Source organism: Cyrtonyx montezumae, unplaced genomic scaffold, assembly GCF_038088225.1.
Source record: "Cyrtonyx montezumae isolate F1298 unplaced genomic scaffold, pur_monq_1.0 scaffold_1, whole genome shotgun sequence".
NCBI classification, from domain to species: Eukaryota; Metazoa; Chordata; class Aves; order Galliformes; family Odontophoridae; genus Cyrtonyx; species Cyrtonyx montezumae.
This window is the reverse complement of record NW_027071825.1, coordinates 20,660,521-20,683,600: the sequence shown is the minus strand read 5'-3', so window position 1 is coordinate 20,683,600 and position 23,080 is coordinate 20,660,521. Positions and strand designations below refer to the sequence as shown.

Sequence of the window (23,080 nt, the reverse complement as noted above, 5' to 3'; positions counted from 1 at the left end):
GAAAGGTTTCTTCAGGCTGCAATGCTATTAGCCATGCTTTAAGATAAAACCTTAATCAGGGTGAGAGTTCACTGCACAGACAGTGCACAGATCAAGTGAATATGTCCAGCCTCCATTAGGCCTTTTTACAAAATAAGCAGAGCTTTTTTTTTTTTTTTTACCTGCTAAGTCCTTTGAATTGTGGGAATAACTGGATGCCATTTGGACCTGCAGCATTATTTCTTCATTTTTCCATTTTTCCCTTATAATCTGAGTGAATTGCAGCTCATGTCATTGAGGACCTAAGAACTTACTGAAGTAGTAGCAAAAGAACAAGTCAGTGTACACCACATTTGCCTTAAGCCACTGCTAACATTCAAGGCAAGTTTACAAAAAAAGTTTCTGCTCTTCCATCACAGAGTCTGTTGCTCAAAGCTTGACAGTGAGAGGGGTGGCACAGTGAGCTAATGAGATAGCAGTAATGGGAAACAGTAAGGTTCAGGGCATTCATGTTTGCAAACAAATCCAAGTTTTACATCCAGCTCAGATTCAAAACTAACTCCATATCCCCTTGGAAACAGACACCTTATGCAGCATCTTGCTTACTTTAAATGAAGGCAAAGGATTTGAAAATATTGTGGGCTATACTGTATCTTCCTATATTATTGCTACCAGCTCAATTTTGAGAAAGATCTAGCAAAGACCCAGTGAGTTCTCACCAAGCAACAAGCCCACTCAGTGAGATAGGCAGCAGCAAGCCCCAACACACTGCTCAGCTCCATCACTGCTGGCCAGCCAGGCACACACAGTTTGCCTCATGTTAAGACATGCTGTGTGGAACCTACACAAATGGTAGATAGAAAAAAACCCAAAACATGCTTGGTACATAAGTGAACCACATCTCCAGTAGCTTACAGATGCTTGGATTACTGTTTCCTAACTCCCTCTCAAAAAAAAAAAAAATTGCACTGAGTTTACTTGAGAAAAAAAAATAGCAAAGAATTTAACCTAAAGCTCAATGCTTTCATATTCTTTTATTTATTTCTTTTCTCTCCTTCTCAAAGCAGAGGTTAGGCCAGTCCTTGTTTCTTCTTCTTGTGGCTGGGGAACTCCTTCATGACAGGAGAAGGTGTCATAGCACCTATGTATGCTACTATTTGTGTTACTTCCTGCCTGAGCAGCACAGCAAGCTTCCTCCCACATGCTCCTGGAAGAGCAGGATAGCACCCACAGCTCAGGGCTGCCAGTGCCCCGCTTCTCACACTCCTGGTTACATGACCCCAAACATGCCTGAGGACAGCAGTTTCCATTACTTCAGCCATCTCATAATTCTACAAGGCAATCATGCTAAAAGCTAAGTTAAAACAATCAGAAACATTCTCATCCACATAAAGCTCTAAAGTCTTCAGAATCACGCTACTTAACCACAGCCTATGTATAATGTCTTGTATATAAGCAGCTCACAGATCCAAAATAATCAAATGGTGGTTTGTTAGGCCCTTCTGATTCAGTATTTTTTACCTTGGTTGCCCATGATACATTGGCCCAGGAAAAATAAAAAGGAGCACTGATAAGTATCCATTTTTCTATTTTTTCCCCTCACTCTCAATCTTATACCAAATCCATTTTAATACCATTGTGAGAAAAAAAATAAACTCATCAGTCACCTGATGGAGTAATTCAAAACTTAACCAAACAGAGCTAATGGGTGAGAATTGAATTGAAAACACCTTGCCTAAGAAAGCAATTTCTTTTCTTCGCACTCCTCGGAAGCGGTGGGTGAGCGCTGTAATCGAACCATCAACAGCGAGGGGCCATCTGTCCCATGGGCCCCGTGCAAGCAGAAAGCAACAGCAACAAAAATGCAAGGGCAGGCCCATGTGCACTCAGCCCTGCTCTATGACAGGCAGCACGCCACCGAAAATCAATGTTTTGACATTTTCCACATACCGATCTTTAAAAGTCAACTCTGAACTTTAGAGAAGAACACAATGCAAAAAGCAGGTTAAGGGGCTGCTTACAGGGAGATCAGCATCGCTCCCACAGCTAACAGCCCTGCAATCAGCTGAGATCTCACTCTGCCATGAAGTGCTCATGGCTTAGCTTCCTGTAGCCGTGGCCAGGAAAAACAAACAAAAAATGAAACCCCTTCCCACCAGCACTGAAGTTACAGGTCTCCTCTGGCATCAGTGTGCACAGATTTCCCAGCTGATCCCAACACAGCCATTTCCCAGCCACTCACAAAGAGCCCAACACCTCTTCCGTAAATCAGGCTTTTCCAGAAGGCAGCATCAGACTGCCCTGCTTTGAGCAGTTCGCATTAAAACTAGCTGTCCTAGAAGTATAAGAACTTGCAGCAGGAGAACCTGCTCCAGCCCAGGCAGCCTGCCAAGCACACAGCTGGCCCTAACTGAGCAGGAGCTGAGGGCTGGCCAGCAGGGCACAAAGCAAAGCAGTGCCCCAAAGGCCCTCAGAACTCAGAGCAAGGAGGGAGCAGTGCTATACACATGGGAAGCACTGACTACAGAAAGATGGGCATCGACCTGTTGGGGCTAGTTCTGCATCTTAAGTAATGGCAGCCTTTATTTTACTTTCCAAAGAGTATTTCAGTTAAAAAAAAAATGACATGAGGAAGGAGAAAACATATATAATGCATAAATATGTACCAGATATCTACTAGTCAAAATTCTAGCAAAGAAAAAAAATAAAATGATATTAGTATTATTATTGATGTGAAAGAATAAAGAATCACTTCTTCGTAAATCAATAACAGCATATATTAAGGTTATGTCTCAAACAAAGCCATCAATTTACCCAATAAATCTGATGCCAGGATTTCAGAATGCACATATATATCTGCACAGCGATAACAGCCATCAACGCACAGAATGCACAAGGAGCTGAAATGCATTACCCGGCACAGGGCATTACACCAGTCACCATTCCTAAGTTACAGAAAAGGCTTAAATTGCTTTTAATAATTCCAGAATAAATAATTACAGGAAAATAATCTGCACCTCATTTTCCAAATTCAGACACAAATCACCAGAAGGCCACCTGCTCTCAAATTCATGGACCTTTTAACTTCTGCTGCTTTCACAAAGGCAAAAATGTCAGTCCTTTCAGCTGGGAACATTTTTAGCCTGTAAGATACGATAGGCCTAGGTCACAGCAAATCTTGATAGGCTTCTTGATGAACAGTTGTAGAACTAACCATAGCAGGACAAAGAGTAGAGTACAGTCGGGTTGTTTTACTTTTGCTTACCAGCTATAGAAATAATCTGCAAAGTATGCCCAGCAATGGCTACAGCCCAAATTCCTTCAAACTTCATTTAAAATTGAGCTATTAAGCTGTTCTCCATATTTGACAAGTGCTGTAGTTGGATATTAGTGAACCCAAAAAGTTTCTAAAGAATGTAAAGAGAATTAAATCTCTCTCATTCAAAGACGTGTCAGAGCACTGAAAGAAATACCTTTCTGAGGCATTTATCCCTAGTACAATTAAAAAGAAGAAAGATGCCTGCAAAATTGTAAAACAAAGGTCTGAGCCTTGCTGAGGGTCAGAGGAAACTGTGCCCGAGCACAAGCGATGCCCGGCACACACCACCACGCAGCTCAGGGTGCTGGAAGGCAGCTGCTGGCCTGGAATGCTGGGCCTTGCTGGTCTCTTCCTTTAGCACAGGAGCCCAAAGCTGTCCAGGACATAAGCAAATGTTTGAAGACGTGACACATGAAGAGGGTCAACAACAAAGCTGAGCTTTAATCCCTTTGTGTGAAACAGGAATTGGAATTCACCTCATATATAAAACACGTCTCTGGCCAATGAAGTATAAAACTTCCATCAGCAAGGCATTATGTCCTCCCTGCTTTTAGGCGTGCTGGGAGAGACAGGAGGGAGGGAAGCAGTGCTTCCCACAGGCTGGACGTAGTGAAGCACAAGGAATGGCTGTGCAGCAGGCAGGCAGTGTTAAGGCACTCATCACTGCTGGTATCTCTGCCAGCCCATCTAAAGAGAAGTGGAACCAATTGGTCCCAACCAGTGGAACTGGAAATACACGGGGCTTAGCTATTAGTTAACACGACTCCCATCATTTCTAATTGGATTGCAACTAAAGTCCCAGCACCGATAATACCAACGTGAGATCAGAGGGGAAAGCCTGCACGCTCCCTTGGCACGGAGATGGGAAGCAGCTCCCCTGCTGCCCCTGGCCCTCTGCGGTCACGACCTGACCTGCAGGCATCCTACCTCGAGCATGAAGGGGCAGGAAAGCTATGCTGCTTCATCAGCTCCAGAACAGCACATAGGCAGAGAAAATGGTCACAAGGCCAAATGCTGGTGAGCAGAGCAGTGGTGCTTTTATGGTTTGCTGGTGGATTAGATTTTCACGTGGGGATGTCTTGATCACAAATCTGAGAACAGATGCCAGCAACAAACTGCAGCAAGGCACAGCTAAGCTGGTGCACATCTCCACAATCACTTGTGTCCCATTAGACCTCATGTAACCATTCCTGACACTCATTTGCTTGACCCATTTTTGATAAACAAAGAATAGAGTACTTGAAGTACTTTTCCCCCTTGTTCATCCCATTCTTCCCCAGTCTCTTATTCTATGGTCAGAGGTTAAACTGCTGACCTCTCACCTCCAAGGCAAGGTTTCCCCCCTTCCATAAAAGGTTTTTCACAGTGTGCAGCACTCGGATTAGCCCCTATCCCCCAGAACAAAAGCCGTGCCTTTGTACGGCCGGTTTGGGCACCGAGTCCGTACATCAGAGGAAGCTGCTCCTGCTTCCCATTCACAATAAGTATATTGTGAGGCCCCCAACGCCCTGGCTCGCAGCGTCTAGACTTTCACCCAACCAGCCAGCAAGAAGAAAATCCTGTAAAGCACTCAACTGAAAACTAACTATGGTATCCTGTGGAGAACCTGATGAAGACGTTATTTGAGCATACGGTAAAACTTTCCATTGTTTAACAGAAAGATAAGAGAAAAACTTTGAGCCTTAAGCTTTAAACAGTTGTAGGGATCAATTCACTCATGGGTCAGTAAATGCATTTTATTAGCAAGCAGCTATTGCTTATGAGTGTCTTTAAAATAATACACAGATTATTAAATTATACCCAGCACCTAGCATTCTGGATACCTACAGAGCCCAGCTTTGCATTAGAGTACTGTTACTGAATATAAAGCTGAAGACACAGGAAAACAAGTGTGTTTTCTAGACTGGACCAAAACCATTGCATCAGTATTGCCCATGGTCTCAGTACTCTGAACTGCTGAAGCAATTAGGACAATAGAAATATCAGCACTTTGCTGTATAGAACAGCACTCAGCACCACTTGCCATCGAAAAAAGGAACTCTGAAAGAAAGAAAACCTATAGAGTACAAATAAACCATGGCATTTCCTGGGAAATAACTGCAGTGTTTTTTCATATTTTGTTTCTTTATAACACTTTTGTTTCTATTACATAAATAACACAGAGGCGAGAAAGCCTACTGAAGTGGACTAAAATAAATGAAAACACATTCTTAAGAAAAAAAAAAAACAGGCCAGAAAAGAAAAAAATAACTATTTCTGAATTTCAGTGTTTGAATGCATCTGTGATTCTCTGAACACTGGAAAGAATTTATTACTGCAGATAAATTGGGGTTTTTTTTGTTTTGTATTTTTTTGCATCTCTGTGTATCTCTTATAGCCTCCCTTGAATGTGTACTCTGGAAAGAACTTCCTGCACTTCGCCAGGAGAACAGGTGACAAGATACACATCTGCTTAACTAGTTTTAGTAATCTATTTTGGAAAGGGACAGAGTGCCCCAAAATAAGAGGCATATTGATTGCTGTCTGGTACAGGTTTTTTGATGGGGGACAGTGAAGGTGTTTGCTTTTTAACGCATGTTATTGATGAAACAAGAAACTGTGAAATCATAACAGGAAAAAAGAAGACACGTTTATCCCTTATCACCTGCCCCACAGGGCCTGGTCACAGCATCCATGTGTGGAAAGCAGCAGGACTGGAGAACCAGAGACCAAAAACCACAGCACTGCGATGGGAAGGGAATGGCAGGAGCCTCTACTGCCTCAGAAGGCAGGGTCAGAAAGAAGGCAGAAAACAGGAGGTGACACTCATTCCATGGAGCACTAGGTATCACACACAGGATAGCTGCTGTCATACATACAGGCTGCTACGTGGGGCAGCTGTGGATGCCTCTAGCAATAAAAACACACAGTCTTTGGTGTGCTGTGGGACCCGGAACCTTTCCCATGCCCTATCACTACGCTGCTTCCTACAGCTGTACCACACACAGCAGCCAGCGGCAGCACTGCCCCTGTGCCAACATGGGAACACAAACACTCTTGGGCTCATACTGAACTGCTTCTACCTGCACTGATCATACATAAACCCCATCACATTATCACTCGTTGTCAGAACTGACAGGCACAAACAGTAACAAAGGTGCACTCACAGTGATTAAAATTGCAAAGGAAAGTACCTGCCTTCTTCCACACCATGGATGGGAAACACCTTCTACCCCACAGCTGCACAGAGAGGAACTTCTCAGGGTACAACAGCACTGAATGCTCAACTTGACACATCAACACTTGTTTACTTTTAAATAGGTCGGCCAAATCAGTTTCTAGAAGGGAGATTAGATCGTAACAATCAAAACACTTTGACACTCCCCCTGCAGCTAGATCAGAAACTCTTCATCCTAAACTGATTTAGAGCCGTTCCAATGATCTCTTTTCTCACCTCACATTTAGCACCTTGCCCTGACTCCAAACAGGCAAAAAACATTCTGGAAACATGCACTACAGCCAACGAGATGAGCAACCCAGCCAAAGCTTTAGAAACAGACACAGAGCTGAGAAGCTGTGGTTTGTGGTTGGTGATGCTTGTTTCACGACTCTGATCATCTTGCTATCTGAAAGAGGAGTACCACTAAACAGCAGCTCCCATTTTCCCCTTGGGTAAAACTGATGGAACACTTGCTTTCAAGAACAGGGCAAAAAAAAATCATACATCATCACGCTGCTGCTATAGGAACTCGGAGCACAGAGGTGCTCAGGTATCACAAACACAGCAGCAAGAAGCAGGGCAGGAGCAGGCTGGTAACATCAGCAGGGGACACAGGCATCTCAATGCAAGCAGGCAGTCCTGCTTTCGAAGAGAGCTCACAAGGGTTGGTAAAGCTGCTACTTCTACAGAGCAGATGAGCATGTCCTGGGAGAAGTTTTCCAGATGATCCTGTCAAATCAGGGTCATGCTACCCAGCATTTCCAAACCACTGAGTTGCAACAGCTGCTAGGCTTCAGCTGCTTTTACTGACTGGCATTATAACAATTGCAAGAAAGTGGGCATGCACATTTGAAGAGAGACCACGTATACACCAAGGAACAAGAAAGGCCCACAGAACTCACATGCGATGAAAGAAGAAACCTTACTTGTTCAGGTGATGTGGAGCAACACATTTCAGTATCTAAAGGGGGTCTTTAAGAAAGAAGAGGGCAGACTATTCAAAAGAGTCTGCTGTGATAGGACAAGGGGAAATGCTTTTGAACTAAAACAAGGGAGATTTAGGTTGGATATAAGGAAAATTCAGTTAAAATTCATCTTTAAACAGAGCTAAAACAGAAGCCGAATTTAAGAATAGATTTCTGTTTTCCTTCAAATTATACAGCATCTCTAACAAAAAGCCTCAGTCACAACTTCCTCCCACATACTCTTGCACCCAAAATTAAAACCAAAAATGAGAAGACAGCAAAATGAGGAACCAGCTGCACTGAGATACAGGGGCACTCCACCAAGCTGCTGAGCAAAATGCTGAAGTCTCATTTCTGATGTGGTAAGGAACATTTCTTCAACAGAAAGTTACAAGTCAAACATGCCAGAACTCTTACTGAAGAGCCACCCTGCACACATGGTTAAGTTTGCCTACTTTGCCCCCTCCTTTGTCTACACATTGTCAAATATTGGTTTTGTTTATCTTCAGAGATAAAATTACTTCAGTTGCTTTTCACGTCTCAAGAGCAAGCATATAATCAACTTCTATGCAATTATACATGTACCATGCTGGAAACATCACAGGTATGTTTAGGTGTATTTAACTGTCTTACCTCTAAAATCCTTCACAAGATTGACAGATGCATGAAGTATTACTTATCTACCATCTCTTCCGGGCCTCTTTAATCATTTTCATCTCAATTAGCCAGTTATATCCTCTAAAACTACTTATAAAAGCAGAAAATAGAATTCTAAATTTACAAAGAGGTAATACTTAAGCTCTGATACAACATGAGTCATTCCAAGCACTCCAAAGCTGTGTAGCTAACTTTAAGAAGAAAAATGTTATTGAATAAATTCTCCATTAAGACCTGAACACCTACAATTTTCCTGTCACATACTTGCAACTCAGTTTCCAGCAACAAAAACCAGCCCAAGCCACTGCACAAGACCAGTTCAGGAGCTCTTGCCTGCAGTGTGACTCTGCTGCCCCAGCACAATGTGCAGGCAGTGGCCACACCAGCACTGCCTTCTGCTAGCTCACACGGAGAGAGCAGAGCACAGGAACGTGTGCTGCCGACCCCTGAGAGCCACTGGCAAGAAACGCGCTGCTATTAGTCACTCAGAGCAAACCCAAAGCACCTATTTCCTGGAAAATGCTATTCAAAGACGCGGCACTGTTCTTCCCCCTTTTCTTCGGAAATTGCCCCCTGGGTGCATGTTACCAGGGAAGCTCATTGGGTTTTGACTCTCAGCAATGTGATGCTGGCTTTCCTTCACAGAATCACTTTGAGTTGGAAGAGACCATTAAAGGACATGTAGCGGACAGGGCATCCACCACATCCCTGGGCAACTTGTTCCAGTGCCTCACCACCCTTACTGTAAGAAAATTTTACTTACACCCAATCTTTGCTCCCCTCCTGGGGTCACTGATGCTTTCATCACCTAATAACACAGTGTGTATTTTACCTTTCTGTAAACTCCTCCACACATACACTTTGAAGCTCAACATCAGCAAAGTTCAGCAGAGAGCTAGGATTATGCCTGGCCCTCACCAATGAGTGCTTTCATCCTCTTCCCTTGGTGTTGCTAAGCCAAATGAAAAATGTCAATCCTACACATGCAAGGAGGAAGCATGGACAATAACAGGACACTCAAAAGAAAAAAGAAGAAAAAAACAATCAGAGCCAGCTCTGTAAACATATTCCAGAGTTGGAAGATTTTGTATCCTATTAATATCTACTTGGCCACCTCACCCCACAAGTTTGGAAGGTATTTCATCTACTGTTTTTAAAACATTTCTTAATTTACTTAATACCCTTCAAAAGCAAAGGTGGCTAATGCCCTGGATTACACAGGGTTCCGTGCCACCATGCTCTGGGGATCAGCTTCCTGGGCACAGGAATCACTTGCTATTTCTCACAGCAAGGACGGCAGCTTGTGATACATGAAGCAGTTTTTACTCATATACCTGTGTGTTAAATCAACACCTTTAACTTCTAACAGGGTTACATATGCAAATGCATCATTGATTCACTGCCCACGTATTGCATTTGAAGGAAATTACTATATTATGGCATCTGAGAATTTCAGATTCAATTGGTGAACAAACCACTTTCCCAGCAGTGCTATATAGTAAACATTCCCTTTACAAGTGCCTAATGAAATTGAAAATATTGATTTCAAAATCAACTTTTGGCTGCTGGTGTTCAGAGCAGATCTGAGAAGAGCCTGGCTTTCAGTCTGAGCATGCACACTTGCAACACTTGCATTATCCCACTATGTCTAGTTGATATACTGCAGAGTTAAAAAACCTCCAGAAATCTTGGTGAATAAAATATGAATATTATGGGGTAATTAAACTTTAGAACTATTGATTTATATTTCAAACGTGCTAGCTTTGGCTTCTAAGATGTATTATGTTGTTGTAATGGATCACTAGCATTCTGCCACAGGATTATTAGTTGAGGATGACACAGAGCAAACACCATAATTTCTATTTGCTTTTCACACGTGACATGACTTCTAATATCCCCATGAAATATTAATCGAATACATACTGCTGGGACTTAAACATATATATATATATATATATATTGGGGTTCTGGAACATCCATCAATAAAGGTACTTCCTCACTTCCCCTAACACTTAGCTACGTCCTCATTTATCTCAGGTCAGGCTGTCTGCATCTGCTCTGTGACTCATGTTGTGTTCTGACCCGCTGGCACAGAGCGCCTGCAGTAACTGCTGCGCTAAGATACACTCCTCCTCCACATTTCCAAAGCAACATTAACTAATCATAGGCTCAAATATATATATATATAAATAATTTTAAAAAAGAAAATATCCAAAACATTTTGGTCTCGCTGCACACAGAGCATTTCAGAGCATCACTTCATTTGCAGCCATTGTTTGCACTGTTCTGCACATTTTGTCCTAGCAGGACTTTTGTCTCACTTGCTGAACAACAAATGCTTCAAGACGTGCTGACAAGTAAAGCACACTGCTTGTGCTCAGCTGGGTGACTCCCAGGGCTGATGGGCCCAGGGGCAGAAGTAACATACATCAGCACCACGTTGCTGTTATATTAAGATACAAGAGGAACGCACAGGATGCACTTGAGTTGAGTTTTAAGGCACAACATGAGCCACTCCAATCTGACTCCTACACTGCCCAGTTATGTTTCTGCAGGAAACCAGAACGTCCATATTAAGGCCATGCAGCTCCTGCACACAGACACCACCTTCACTTTCCACAGACTCCACGCCCTGTATGGGTTACCACACAGACACAAGGACTCTCCAGGCCACACTTACCTGAAGTGACTGCAGACACAGGCGAGCTTTTATCCTGAACCTTTTGACTCCTTGCAGCTGAACAACTGGGCGTCTTGAACATCAGACAGTACACAGAGTACATCCACTGTTAAGCTGGAAAGCCAACCCTTCTGAAGGGAATGCTCACCACAAAACATCTCCATCAGGACACAGGATGGCACACAGAGCATTCTGCAGTGCACAGGAAAGCAGTGCCAGCCCAAGCCGGGCACAGCAGCGCTGTGTGAGCACAGCTGTCACCAGAGGGGAGCTGCAGAGAGCAGTGTCCTGCAGCTGGCACCAGCACAACTCCTGCAGCCAGTTCCAGGGCACTGAAGCTCCCGGTTTACTTCTAATATTGCTTTATCTGGTTGAGCCCTTCGCTCTCTCCAGTAATAAGAGCTGAAAGGATTTCTGTTCTGTTCACGTTGAATAAATAATGCAGATCTCCTCCAAGGACTGCAAGGCCTGATAAATACCGTAAGACAAAGTGTTTTGCTGGATCTGCCAGCATCCAGCAATGTCACACAGAATTGTTTTTTGCAGAGGAAGATAAGTCACCATCACCGGCTGCCAGATAACTTAAAAAAATACAAATTCAGTATGCCTTATTTCTTTAATTAACAATGGCAAATGCTTTCAGCTAGCAATATAAGTTTTTCAGCCACATTCAGAGGCAGTTAACCCAAGCTCATTTTTTTCCTTTTTTTTGTTGTTTTTGTGTGTTGGTTTTTAATATATTTTTTAATTTCTATTGTTTCCATAGAATTTTTTAGCTCCATAGATTTCTATCACAATAACCAGAATTCAAGCAAACACATTGCAAATTATTTTCTATAAAATACAGCATATTGTACCGAGGAGAAGAAAGGCAATTCTCCTTTCCAGTAGCTTCCTTACTAGTTACATGTGTTACTTGAGCTGACTTTTCTCCCTAGCTGACACATCAGCAACATTAGGGCAGCCCTTGCAAGGTGCTGCAGGGCTCTGACCCCACACAGCACACAGAATCAAACGTGAGTATGTACCTCCATCTCACGAGGCAGGCCCATTCCCAGACTAAAATGGATTTACTCAGATACACCAATTAAAAGTGCTTAATTGAATTAGCAACTGAATAGTCAGCACCTTACCAATTAAGTTTTATCTGCCCTGGCACACAAGCACTTGTTCTTCACAGCTACCAGTGACATGACAAAAAGCTCATTCAGTTCAGCTGAAGTAGCAAATGATTCACCTGTCTTAGGGAAAGAAAGTCCCTTTTTGTCAGGCAGAGTCCTCAGTGGGGAAAACACACCTAGAAGATGAACTCTTTCCTGGACAAAGTTTTTCCAGAACATCCTATATTATGTCACGATAGCATTAACTGTTTTCAGTCCCATAAGTTACTGCATGATACCAATCCAGCACTTCTAGAAAGGATCTTGTATATGCAGCACAAAAATATGGTCTATGTCCAAATCTAATACCTTAAAATCACCACAAACTTTATGAACAGAAAACTGGAAGGCTCCAGCTACGTTACTGAATCAATTTCCTCAAATCATAGACAGGAGTTCAGCATAACCCAGAGACAACTCCAGCACTCTGAAGCAAGCACAAGTCCAAAAGCAATCACAGAAGCACACCAAGAGAAGCTGGCAGGAGGCAGTAGCAGCATCTCAGGGGGGTTATTTTTTCCTCTAGATCTGGTAACACACTTATTTTAAACAAACAAACAAACAAACTCAACCACTTTGAATGAACACTGAGAGATGAAACAACAGTCATTGGATAGCCTAAAAATCCCAGCAGCTCCTGCTTCCCCAACACACATGAGCAGCTTCCTGCTCAGCTGCTCCAGCTGTTGGGTGTGTGTTCACACACAGATTCAATTGGCACAAGAAATAAATCCTTGATGTGATCAGCATCTGAAGTCAGATAAATAAGAATTTCTCACTATTAGAATGCAAGCAGAATTAATCACTCTGTGTCACTCTTTCCCCTTCTGAATTTAAGGGAAAATGCAACGGTGAATGATTACTTCTACAGAACAGTACTTTATCTATGATGATTATTCCTCTATCATGATTAAAACTTGACATTAACCTTGCAAGTTTGTAAAATACATCTGAAGTAAACACAGAAACCAACACACTTTTCAGACACAAACCTGCACTTCGATCCAGATTATTATCTACATCTGAATACCCACCCACCCAAATTTGAAAAGAAATCAGATCTGTGTTCAAACTGCAACAAATGTCATCCAAGGGTGTTCTGCAAGTGCCATTCACATGAGGACTACAAGCCCTGCAGAGGAAGACAGTGTGACCGAGGCGCTGCCTTGTCTTCCCCAGCTCAGGAAGCCCAACAACACACCCCAAATCTCATTCAGACCTTTGTGCCAGCCCATCACCACTTCCACTTTTTCTCTTCTCCTTACACATGAAGTTCAGCATCAACTTTTAATCTTTTCTCCTAAACCAGAACCATAAGAAATAAAAAGCTTTCACCTACACAAGTTACTTAGTTCCAAATGCTGAACTACAGCTCCAAAATACGCAGAATATAAGCAGATATAAGTTTCTGTTTACAGGATTTTAATATTTCCTGTCACTCCGAATCTTCCATTTCAAGTACATGCCAGTAAATATTATGCTTTTACCCAGATCCTGGAGTTATCACAAGGCAGACTACTATAAAAAATAAAGTTCATTAACACATGGATTGAAATGAGGTGCTATGCATAAACTGCCTTACTACATAGAATTATCTTAAAGAATAAAACTAGCACTTACTTACTGTATGTACAATTAGAATGATCTATTCCAAGCTATAAGATGAGCATGTGTGTACTGCATCCCCTGCAAGCGTTACAAGTGGGAGAGGAAAAAGAACTAAAAAGAATACAGCTGTGAATCAGAACAGAAACCCCACACTTCAGCCTTGTCAAGTCAGTGCTAGAGAGATGTGTCGTACAGCCTTGCAAAAAGCATTACAAACCTTAAAGCTTAACCAGTTTACAAAGCCTTTCAGATAGATTTCAAATCCCCCACATGCAGAAGACAAGCCATTTAACTCTGTACAAGGACAGCTATCAGCAGACCATAACTTCTCAAAAAACGACAAACTTTGGTGCAAGCAGGACTGCTCAGCTCAGTGTGTGGGAGGGCAGAAGCATGCTGACATGAGCCCAGAAATATTTGTGAACTCTTAACACTTGTGAATGCAGGCAGTCTGAAAGCCTGCAAACTGCCCCCCAGGCAGCCGTCTCAAGTAGTTAAGCACTGAAATGAAACAAAAATCAAAATTGAAAAATGCAGAGGAGTTTCAGCTTTTACACTGATGGACTACACTGCATAATACGATTTGTCATTTGGGGCTCGTGTTTACTTTCAATGCTAATATGTCAATTCTACTGAATTTTATACAAAGTTCTTACAGCAGACTAGTATCTGTATTAGTTAACTCCTCAGATTTTGGCCTTCCAGTTCTACTGCCCCAAAGCACACCACACTGCTGGAAGCAGTGCACAGCATCACGTCGCACAACAGCACAGCCAGGCAGAGGCCTGCAGGGCAGTCAGCAGGCTCTGCATGCCCCATGCTGCTGCAGCTGGGGCTGCTGGCTCCCTCCATGCTGCCCTGCACCCCTGGCCCACTCACCCACTCCAAGGGCTCCTCTCCTTGTAAGGCACACAGGAAGGCAGGAGGAGCACGTCCCTGACCTGCTGCCACGCTCACCATTCCCCCACCCACACACCCATATCTGCACCCACCTCCACATTACGCACACATCCAAGAATCTCTTTAGGTCGGCAAAAAAAAAAAATCTATAGGAAATAAAGCATAGAAAAGCATTGAGCTTCCTCCATGCTTTTGCTTCTGTGAGGAGAAGCCAAGAGTTAGAATAACTAACCCTCCTTTTCTCAGTGTCTGAGGAATAAAAGGAGAAAAGATGTCACAACACCCATCTTCACCATGGATGCAATACCAAAGTTGACTTAATCGCTTTTGCTTATAAAACACCCACTCTTTGCTAGTGACAGTCCAAGCATTCAGGAAGACACTGCGCATACTCTGAAGAACCTTCACAGTAAAAGGAAGAAATTTGAGTCTAAGAGATACACTTATTTAGACACAAGTGCGGAGCTTTAAATTATACAGAAGATTGTCAGTTATTAAACTTTTACAGGTACATTCCGTGCTTGTACATGAGAGCTTGAGCCACACTCAGGCTTCGGTTTTGTTAACACAGACAAAACCAGTGCATTACAAGTGCATTTGGTCTCAAAACACAAGCATCACGCTAAATGATAGACTGAGCAACACTCTGGACAGTCAGTAGTCCAGTGGAGAAAGCAGATCCAGCCCTCTCCCAAACCTCCTGGACATCAACACTGGAGAATTTCAACAGGCAAAATAAGAAAGCATTACAAGGAAGTGGCACTAACCCAAAAAGATAACACATGAGGTTCAGAGGGTTGCTGGGATGTTGACATTTAATGAAATGGCTAAGGAGCATAGAAAGGGAGCCCTTAGTTTTTATATACAAAAGCTGCATTTAGTACTATCATCGGACAGTCCATGCTGGAAAAGCATCTTCAACTGTGTATCAGCGTAAAATGAACTCCGGTGTGGTATGAAATATTTGGAAGTCTATAAATAAATACAAGACTTGGAAGAAAGTTTATCCAGTTCACAGCAATGTACATTTACTCTCCACAGTCACCTGAAAAGCATTACATACTTGAAAATATTAGAGACCTAACTTTTGGTAAGCCAAAGCAGTGAAAAAGGTTGGCAATAGAGAAAGATTACATTAGATTTTTATATTATATTATATTTCAGTTAGTCTTAAAAAAAAAAAAAAGACTGCAGGCTTCATGCATTACACTGAATTATCTTTCTAATCTGACTCAAGTGATGCTCTGAAAAAAAAAATACAGCAGAGGAAAAGAGTTATCTGATCAGAATGTTACACCCACAGGCTCGCAGTGTTTGTGGTTAATAAACACCTCTCTACAGTGAAGAAAACAATTACTGGAAAAAAAAAAAAAAACAGTGCTTGCTCCACCACAACACTGCAATCACTTTTGGAAGGCACTTAATGAAAATTCTATCAAAGCAAGACAGGTTACCTATGAACAGAACTGCCAAACACATGAAGTGTTTTTCCAGAGTTGGGACCTTCCTGGAACCACCTATCTTATTAGAGCCTTACAAATAATAACCAAACCCCATACAATGAAGTTGGTGCTCCTGGTCAAGTTACTGGACTTTATTCATACAGTTCTTAACTCTACCAGTATAGAATTAAACCAATTTCCATTGCTTTTCCTTGAAAACTCAGCAGTAAGAAGCAACTTTTAAAGATAAAGAACATAAAAGTCTTGCACCAATAACATTTATTGTCATCCTGGTAGAAGCAAGGCAAGTTGCAGGAGTTATTCATGCAATTCAGCACTAACTATTAAAGCACCTTCTCCAAAAATGATGCATCTAGTGCTAGGGGTATAGGAGGCACTGCAGCATTTAAAGAGGAAGTAGCAGTGAAGCGATCAAATCTCAAACCTTGTTCAGATATTCCTTCCGTTAACAGAAAACAGACTGCTGCTTCTAAGGGGTTTTCAAATAAAACTTGAACAGCTTCAGTGAGGTCTAAAGAGTCCTGGACTCAGACCGAGACTTTCAGTGCTTTAATTCTCTGAACCTAACAGCACATTCACAGTAGAGCCTTGTCAAGCCCAGAATTCTTCCTGCTGCTTTGTGTACGTGCTATAAATGAAGAAAGTGGTGCAGCAAACTGTGCTCTTAACCACACAAACTGAAACCAGTTTGAGTCACTCCTTCTTGGGAAGCTGTGGACAAAAATGCAGAAGACCTTCTGCGTACAGCAGCTGCTGCACAGAGGCACCTTTCTACTTCTAGCTGCTCTACTTGCATTGCCTGTGTTGGGCTTCTGAAACTCAGCTTCAAAGAAATCAATAGACAAAACAGTTTATAAAATGAGTTATATTATCAACTTTTTCTTTATATATTTAACCAAAACCCAAAGTTCTGTTGTACAAATGCATACACATTTATATGTTTACATATGTATGAATATACAATACTCCAAAAGATTACACTGGAGTCATTCCTGTGGGCACACCCCATGTTCAGAACTCAGAAACACTGGTTTCCCAGAAATTGTTTAATTCTCACTATGGAAGGATGTGTATTAAAACTATAATGATAAAAGAGGAAAAGAAGCTGCAGGCTGCTTTGGTTAGCTCAGGGGCAGTAAAACACTTCCAAGAGACAGGGCAGTGACAGAACAGTCCTGCTTTACATGCAGCTGCCATGCCATCCTGGACCAACAGCCTTAACACAAGGCTACACACTCAAGAAGACTAAGAGTGCATTATTTCCAATTTCTAGAAAGTACCATTCAGCCCAAGGAGCAAAGATCACGTAACTTTTTACCCCAGCCTAGGCAGCAGTGCTAATCTTTAAAACAGCATCATATTGCTATAATACCTGCTTCCAAGCAGTCCTTCGGTTCTGTCAGTGACAGCTTAACGCAGAAGGCCAACTGCTGACGTTAGAACACATATTTTTGCTGTTATTTGGCCTGTTGATCCCCAAAGAAAAGCATAGGAAAGAATTAACAAAAACTTGCAGGTGCCTGCGAGACAATGCCAGACCTTCTGCTTCACGGTGCTGCCGACACTGCCAGCCAGATCCGCAGCTGAAGCAGAGGGCTGTTAGTGCAGCTGGGCACTCACCTCTTGGTCACACAGCAAATGATGGTGAGCAGAGGTCAGCTCGCTCCTAAGCTCTACCTGAGCTCCCTCGTGGATTTCCCAGAGAAGCAGCAGCCACGCTGCTCAGTTACTATGTTTCGACATGCCATGAATTGAGGATTACAACTTTGGCCTGGCTGCAGAGGATTGGCAGTTTTGACATCAGCTACAATGTGACTTTCCCAAAGTCTTATTTTCCCCCTTTGGAATACATGCTTCAACATTAAGCCGAAATGCAACTTTGAAGATTCTTAGAAGTGGAGTAATAGCAAAAGTGAAAATGGAGTAAGCAACATCTCCTGAGCCGTAAGGGAACCATCTTCTGCTCTGTGCTAGTAGAAAGCCTAAGCTCTTCTAATAAACAGATATTTTTACTGTAATCCAAGCAAAGAACAAAGGTTATCAACAGCAGCAACAACGTCAGAACTCATGCTACCAGCTCAATGGAGCCCTCAGTTACAGGAGTGCATTTAAGAATCCCTCTCCATTTCCAGCTCCACAAATAAGAAGAGCTTAGAAGTAGTAAAGTCATGTAAATCAAGCAATATTACTGTGCTCCCCCACAGTTTGAAAAGACAGAGCAAGAGAGAGCAGCCCCAAAGCATCATCCACTCAGTCAATAACACAGTATTGAGAAATATATTCTCAACTAAGCAATTCTTCCGTGGCAGAAAACAGACATGCAACCTAAATACTAACAATAGGTCCAGCTGTAACTAATGGCACACTAGCACCATTAGGCCTATAGCCAATGAGGAGCTACCTACCATGTGTGGAGTGATATATTTATATTAACCTACATGCAAGCTCTCAACTGTCTCCACCAAGTAGAAAGTGCTGTAAATCATCAGTGGAATGATTTAAGATCAAATTTCATAACAAAAATAAAGCCTGCTACATTTCACGTACTCGTGATCCTCTAGAGCCAGAAGAGCCCTGAGATATTATCAGATCCAGAAATATTAACATCCTTCAAGAGCTCTGCTTTAATTAAGAAGTTACCTGAAATTACTCTTCCAAAGAGCATACTAATTTTAACTGCAAAATCTTTCCTCCTGTCAAATTAACACAGGCATATAGCATGCTAATAAAAACATTATCTTATTAACAGCTACACAGTCAGGAGAGCTACTTCCAGTTCTATTCGTTAGAATGGTTAGAGACTGGCAAAGGGAAATTAATATTCAGGAGAATGCATATTACAGCAAAGCTTGAACAGAAAAGGCTCAAAGATACACAGGTCACGCTGAGGTCTTCCCCTCCGCTAAGTCGGCTTCTCCTGCTGCTCACTCATGTGGGGAGATCATCATTTTGTGGCTGTGATATTTCCACGGCAACACTGATGACAGTGATGTCGCAAATTCAGCCCTGACATAGCTCCAGGATCAAGCACAAGAGCAGATGGGATGCGAGGGAGAAAGCCCCTATTTAAACACAAATCTCTTTCATAAGAAAGAAAGGCTCGAGCAAAGAAACAGGTGACTGGATCACATCTTCAAGTATGATATATTCAAAAGATTATCCTAGCATGAAAATCTATTTAAAGGCAAGACCTACAATACAGTGTAACTGTCAAATTTGTTAGGCCTTATAATAAACCAGCCCTGAAAGCTCTCTGTTTGGCATGACCGAGCCCTGTGCTCTGTTTCCAAAGGGGCAGCACAGACAATGCACTTGCACTCTTATGCTTTTCCCTTCAGTAGCTTTAATGTTTGGATATATTAATTTGATGCACTACTGCGCGTGCACTACCATGTGTAAACAGAATGCCAGGCCTTCACTGGGAAGTTTATTATCTGAATTAGATATAAAATGAAAGAAATTAAGAAGAATCCTGTGTGGCTCACCAGGTACAGGAGGATGATAACCAGAACATTCCACCAGCACAATCTGGCTGGCAAAAGGAAACCGCACAGAGCTCCTCATCAGAGGACTCTTACAAGAACCTATACAACCTCCAGGCTGCTGAAACCCACCCCTATGAACCTCTCTCTAGATACATGACACAGACTCAGATGCCATTGGCATCCCTCCTCATGGTCCACCCACCATGAGGGACCAGCAGGGCTGAGAGGATAGCTGCCAGAGATGGAGTAGGAGAGGAAGCACCCACAGCACAGCCACAAAGGTGGCCCTGTGCTACCCCAGCTCACAGCCAGTTGTTCCAGAGTGCAGCTCACAACCAGAACAACATGCCTGCCTGGGTAGGCAGGAGAAACAACCCAGCTCAGAGCTCGCAGGTAACACAAGGCAGTTCCTTTCAGTGGTCGAGGCAGAGGGTTATTGGCTCTCAGGAGGAAAAAGACAAAAGAGAAGTTGAATAAAATCTGCAGGGAGTGGCTGGGCCTAAGGTGAGTCTCCAAGGATGGGTGTCAGCTAAAGGCACTCCGAAAGGAGCAATGTTACCCGGGGTGTGAGGTTGCTCTCAGAGTCTGCATCTATGATTTTACCAAGGTAAAAATTGTACGAGGGAGCAAGCATAAGAAGGTGTACATCATGTAACAAAACACAACACAGCAATGACCTGAGCTAGGGAAGCCAGCATGATTCCCCAAATCATGACTGTACCAACAGCAAATCAGAAAGGCGGGCAGTAAGTGCAAGGACATTGCTGGATACAAAAAAGTGAAAATAACCAAGGGTTGCAGCAGGATGAAGACATTATCCTACAACTGAAAGAGAACAGTGTTATGAGGAAAAGAAAATGAAAGAAAGAGTGGAGAAACTTGAGACATCAATAATGGATAGCATACAATACAGCAGGTACAGAAAAGGCTCTTGGGACTGCCAGGAAAAGACCTAAATAGCCCCAATTGTTTAGCTTCAACAGAAATGTTCTTTATAGACATGTTAGGCAGGTCTTTACATCACTAATGTTGGCTTAAGGGAATGAAAAAAAAAAAGCTAGTTTGGGGTTATGTACATCTATAAGGGCTTCTGTCAGCTTCTAACTCAGCACAGTAACTCAGGAAATAGCATCCATTAGCACAGCAGGATAAGAAATACACTCAATTTGAAATTGTAATTGATTGTACTTACAGCTGTGATTAAGACACAACTGTCACGGGCTAACAGGACTACAGCATGACCCCAACAAGACTTCTCTCCCTGTGTTTCTCAAAGGCCAACAACCTTGGATGACAACATGAAGAGTTCCCCAAAGCAAGTTATAGAGGTCATTTTAAATTCAGCACTAGCAACATCTTTACGGGAGATGTGAAAAGCCTCTCTTGGATAACTCCCACAGTAGGAGAGCTCTACACTGCACACCTGCAGAGATGCAAAACCAGTGGCTAACATGAGCACACGTCAGTGTTCACTGCTGCTTACGTCACGTATCATGCCAAAGCATCTGCCAAACACAAGCTACAAAAATGGTTTCTTCCTGTTGTCCAGCAGAGAACTTTCTTCCCAGTGTGGCACTGATCAAATGAAGAGCCCACTGACAGGCAGAGGTCAATCGTTCTGATGAAATGATATCTTACATAAAATCAACATTTTCTTAATAACTGTAGCAGCTCCACTTCAAGCCTAAGTTTTGCAAGTTACTCTCTCAGAACAAAAATATTTTACAACCAAAAGGGAAAGTACAACAATAAAAAAACCAACAATTATGAATTAACACATTAGCAGATTAAAGAAATAATGATAAAGCAATCACAGTCATTCTCTAAGGTAATCCAAACACAAAAGCTATTCAAAATATTAAATAAAAATAGAGAACAATATAAGCAAGCTTTTTCCACCTCTCATTTCTATGCTACTGGCAAACACAGCATGTTATTACCTTCATTTTCAGATGCTTGGCATTTCACCTTCAGTACCAAATCAAAGGTACGTTCTGGATTTTCCCTAGAAGAAGCAAACAATTAATCATACAGATGCTTCAGGCAGCATAAAACATTTTCTACAGTGTTACATCCTTTCTATTCTGTTCACCCAGAATATATTAAAATAAATTAAAAGTCCACTAGAATAAAATTAGAAATCACACTGGTTCCTCCTTAGAAACGAGAAGTCACACTTCCACGTACAGCCTCAAATAAAACAGTAAGGCAGATAAGTGCACTATTTAGCTCGTCTAACCGATGCACGCACTGCCTTATACATCAAGATAGTTTTCTGGAGTATCCACCATACCACGTTTAACAATTAATGGAAAAAAAAAGTGCTCCTAAAATCCTTATCAATTGATCAGTTTGAAAGATTAACAGATTCCAGGCAGCCTCTCCTAAAGTTACCTTTCGTTTCTACCTAGTAAGCACTTCTATTTCACACACATTTATTTTACTGCAGTCTTTAATGCACCTGATCACCATCACAAGGCTGACTCCCCCAGCTTCCTTTTCCACACGACACTGACCCCACCATCAGCCCCAGCTTTACAGATTGAGTCGCAGGCACGATTCAAGGAGCGAGGAAGCACTGCTGCAGCAACCAGCACTGGACCCACCCCAGCCCCAACCCAGCCCACCGGTGCCTTTCAGCTGCACACACCTGACAGTAACAAATGCAGCGCTAATTGCAAGGAACGCCCAACCTAATCCCAAACCAAGCATTTACTGGCATAGCTCAAACTGTCACTGCCGTACCGCTGAGCTCTCTGCATACCAAGCACGCTGCTATTTATATTAAAAGCAAGCGGTATAACCGCACCCATATCAATTAGCTATTTAACCACATAAAAGGCTCACACTTAACTCCCTCCGTGAGTAATACCCCACTGAAGTCAGCTAGGGTTGCAGGTAGGTGAAAAATCTAGGATTTGGCCCCAGGTTTCTCCTGGAACTTAAAGCAAAGGGCGTGGTGAACAACAACCCTGTTGTTTCTTTAAAGGGAGTGCTGAGTGAAATCCAGGAGCTGAGCAGGGGAAAACCTCAGCTGTCACAAATTAATGGATCCAGGCCATGCTTTTACTGACCTCAGCACCATCATCAACTAGGATACATTCAGAGTCTAGTTTAGTCTAGTCCAGTCTAGGCTAGACATAACCTATCTATACCACAGTCATTCCTTATGCCTTATTTTAAAGTATTTATTTGGGAAAGTCCTGCAGGCAGAACAGATTCCCAAGAATCTGACAGAAACCCTAGCCCAGGATCTTACTGGTACCCCCATAGTACAGCCAGCTCTTGTCTGTGCAGGTTTTGGATGGAACTGATGAGGCCTGGCTGTCTAGAAAAGCAGCCGTAAGACCCTTCCTTTAAGAGAAGTGATGCTTCCCAACGATGTTACCCAAGCTTATGTCATTTTCCCATTCCCTGTTTCCAGGTGACCCCACCACAGCACGCCAGGTGCAGGAGGCAAGGCAGCACCGCCTGCCAAGTGCAACCCGAGGGATGCAGCAGCAGCCATGCTCCCCATCTCACACCGCAGCAGTTGAGCCTCCCCACAATGCTGCTGCTAAGTTTACTCTTCACATCCCACTATGCTCAGAACTGTCAAAAATGTGTTAATCTGAGAATCATCACACTGCCGTTTCCTATACCGCTACTACTCATCACCCCCTCCC

The 23,080-nt window shown here is 42.6% G+C and overlaps 1 protein-coding gene across 2 annotated transcripts in view; it reads right to left on the bottom strand.

Moving 5' to 3' along the window:
* The window catches only part of DENND1B (DENN domain containing 1B), a 144,629-nt gene that overhangs the window by 120,785 nt on the left and 764 nt on the right, over positions 1-23,080 (bottom strand). For both annotated transcript variants that reach the window (XM_065743041.1, XM_065743033.1), the window contains exon 2: positions 21,356-21,420. In XM_065743041.1, the coding sequence (XP_065599113.1) occupies positions 21,356-21,420 (65 nt within the window). The remainder of the gene's footprint in view (positions 1-21,355; positions 21,421-23,080) is intronic.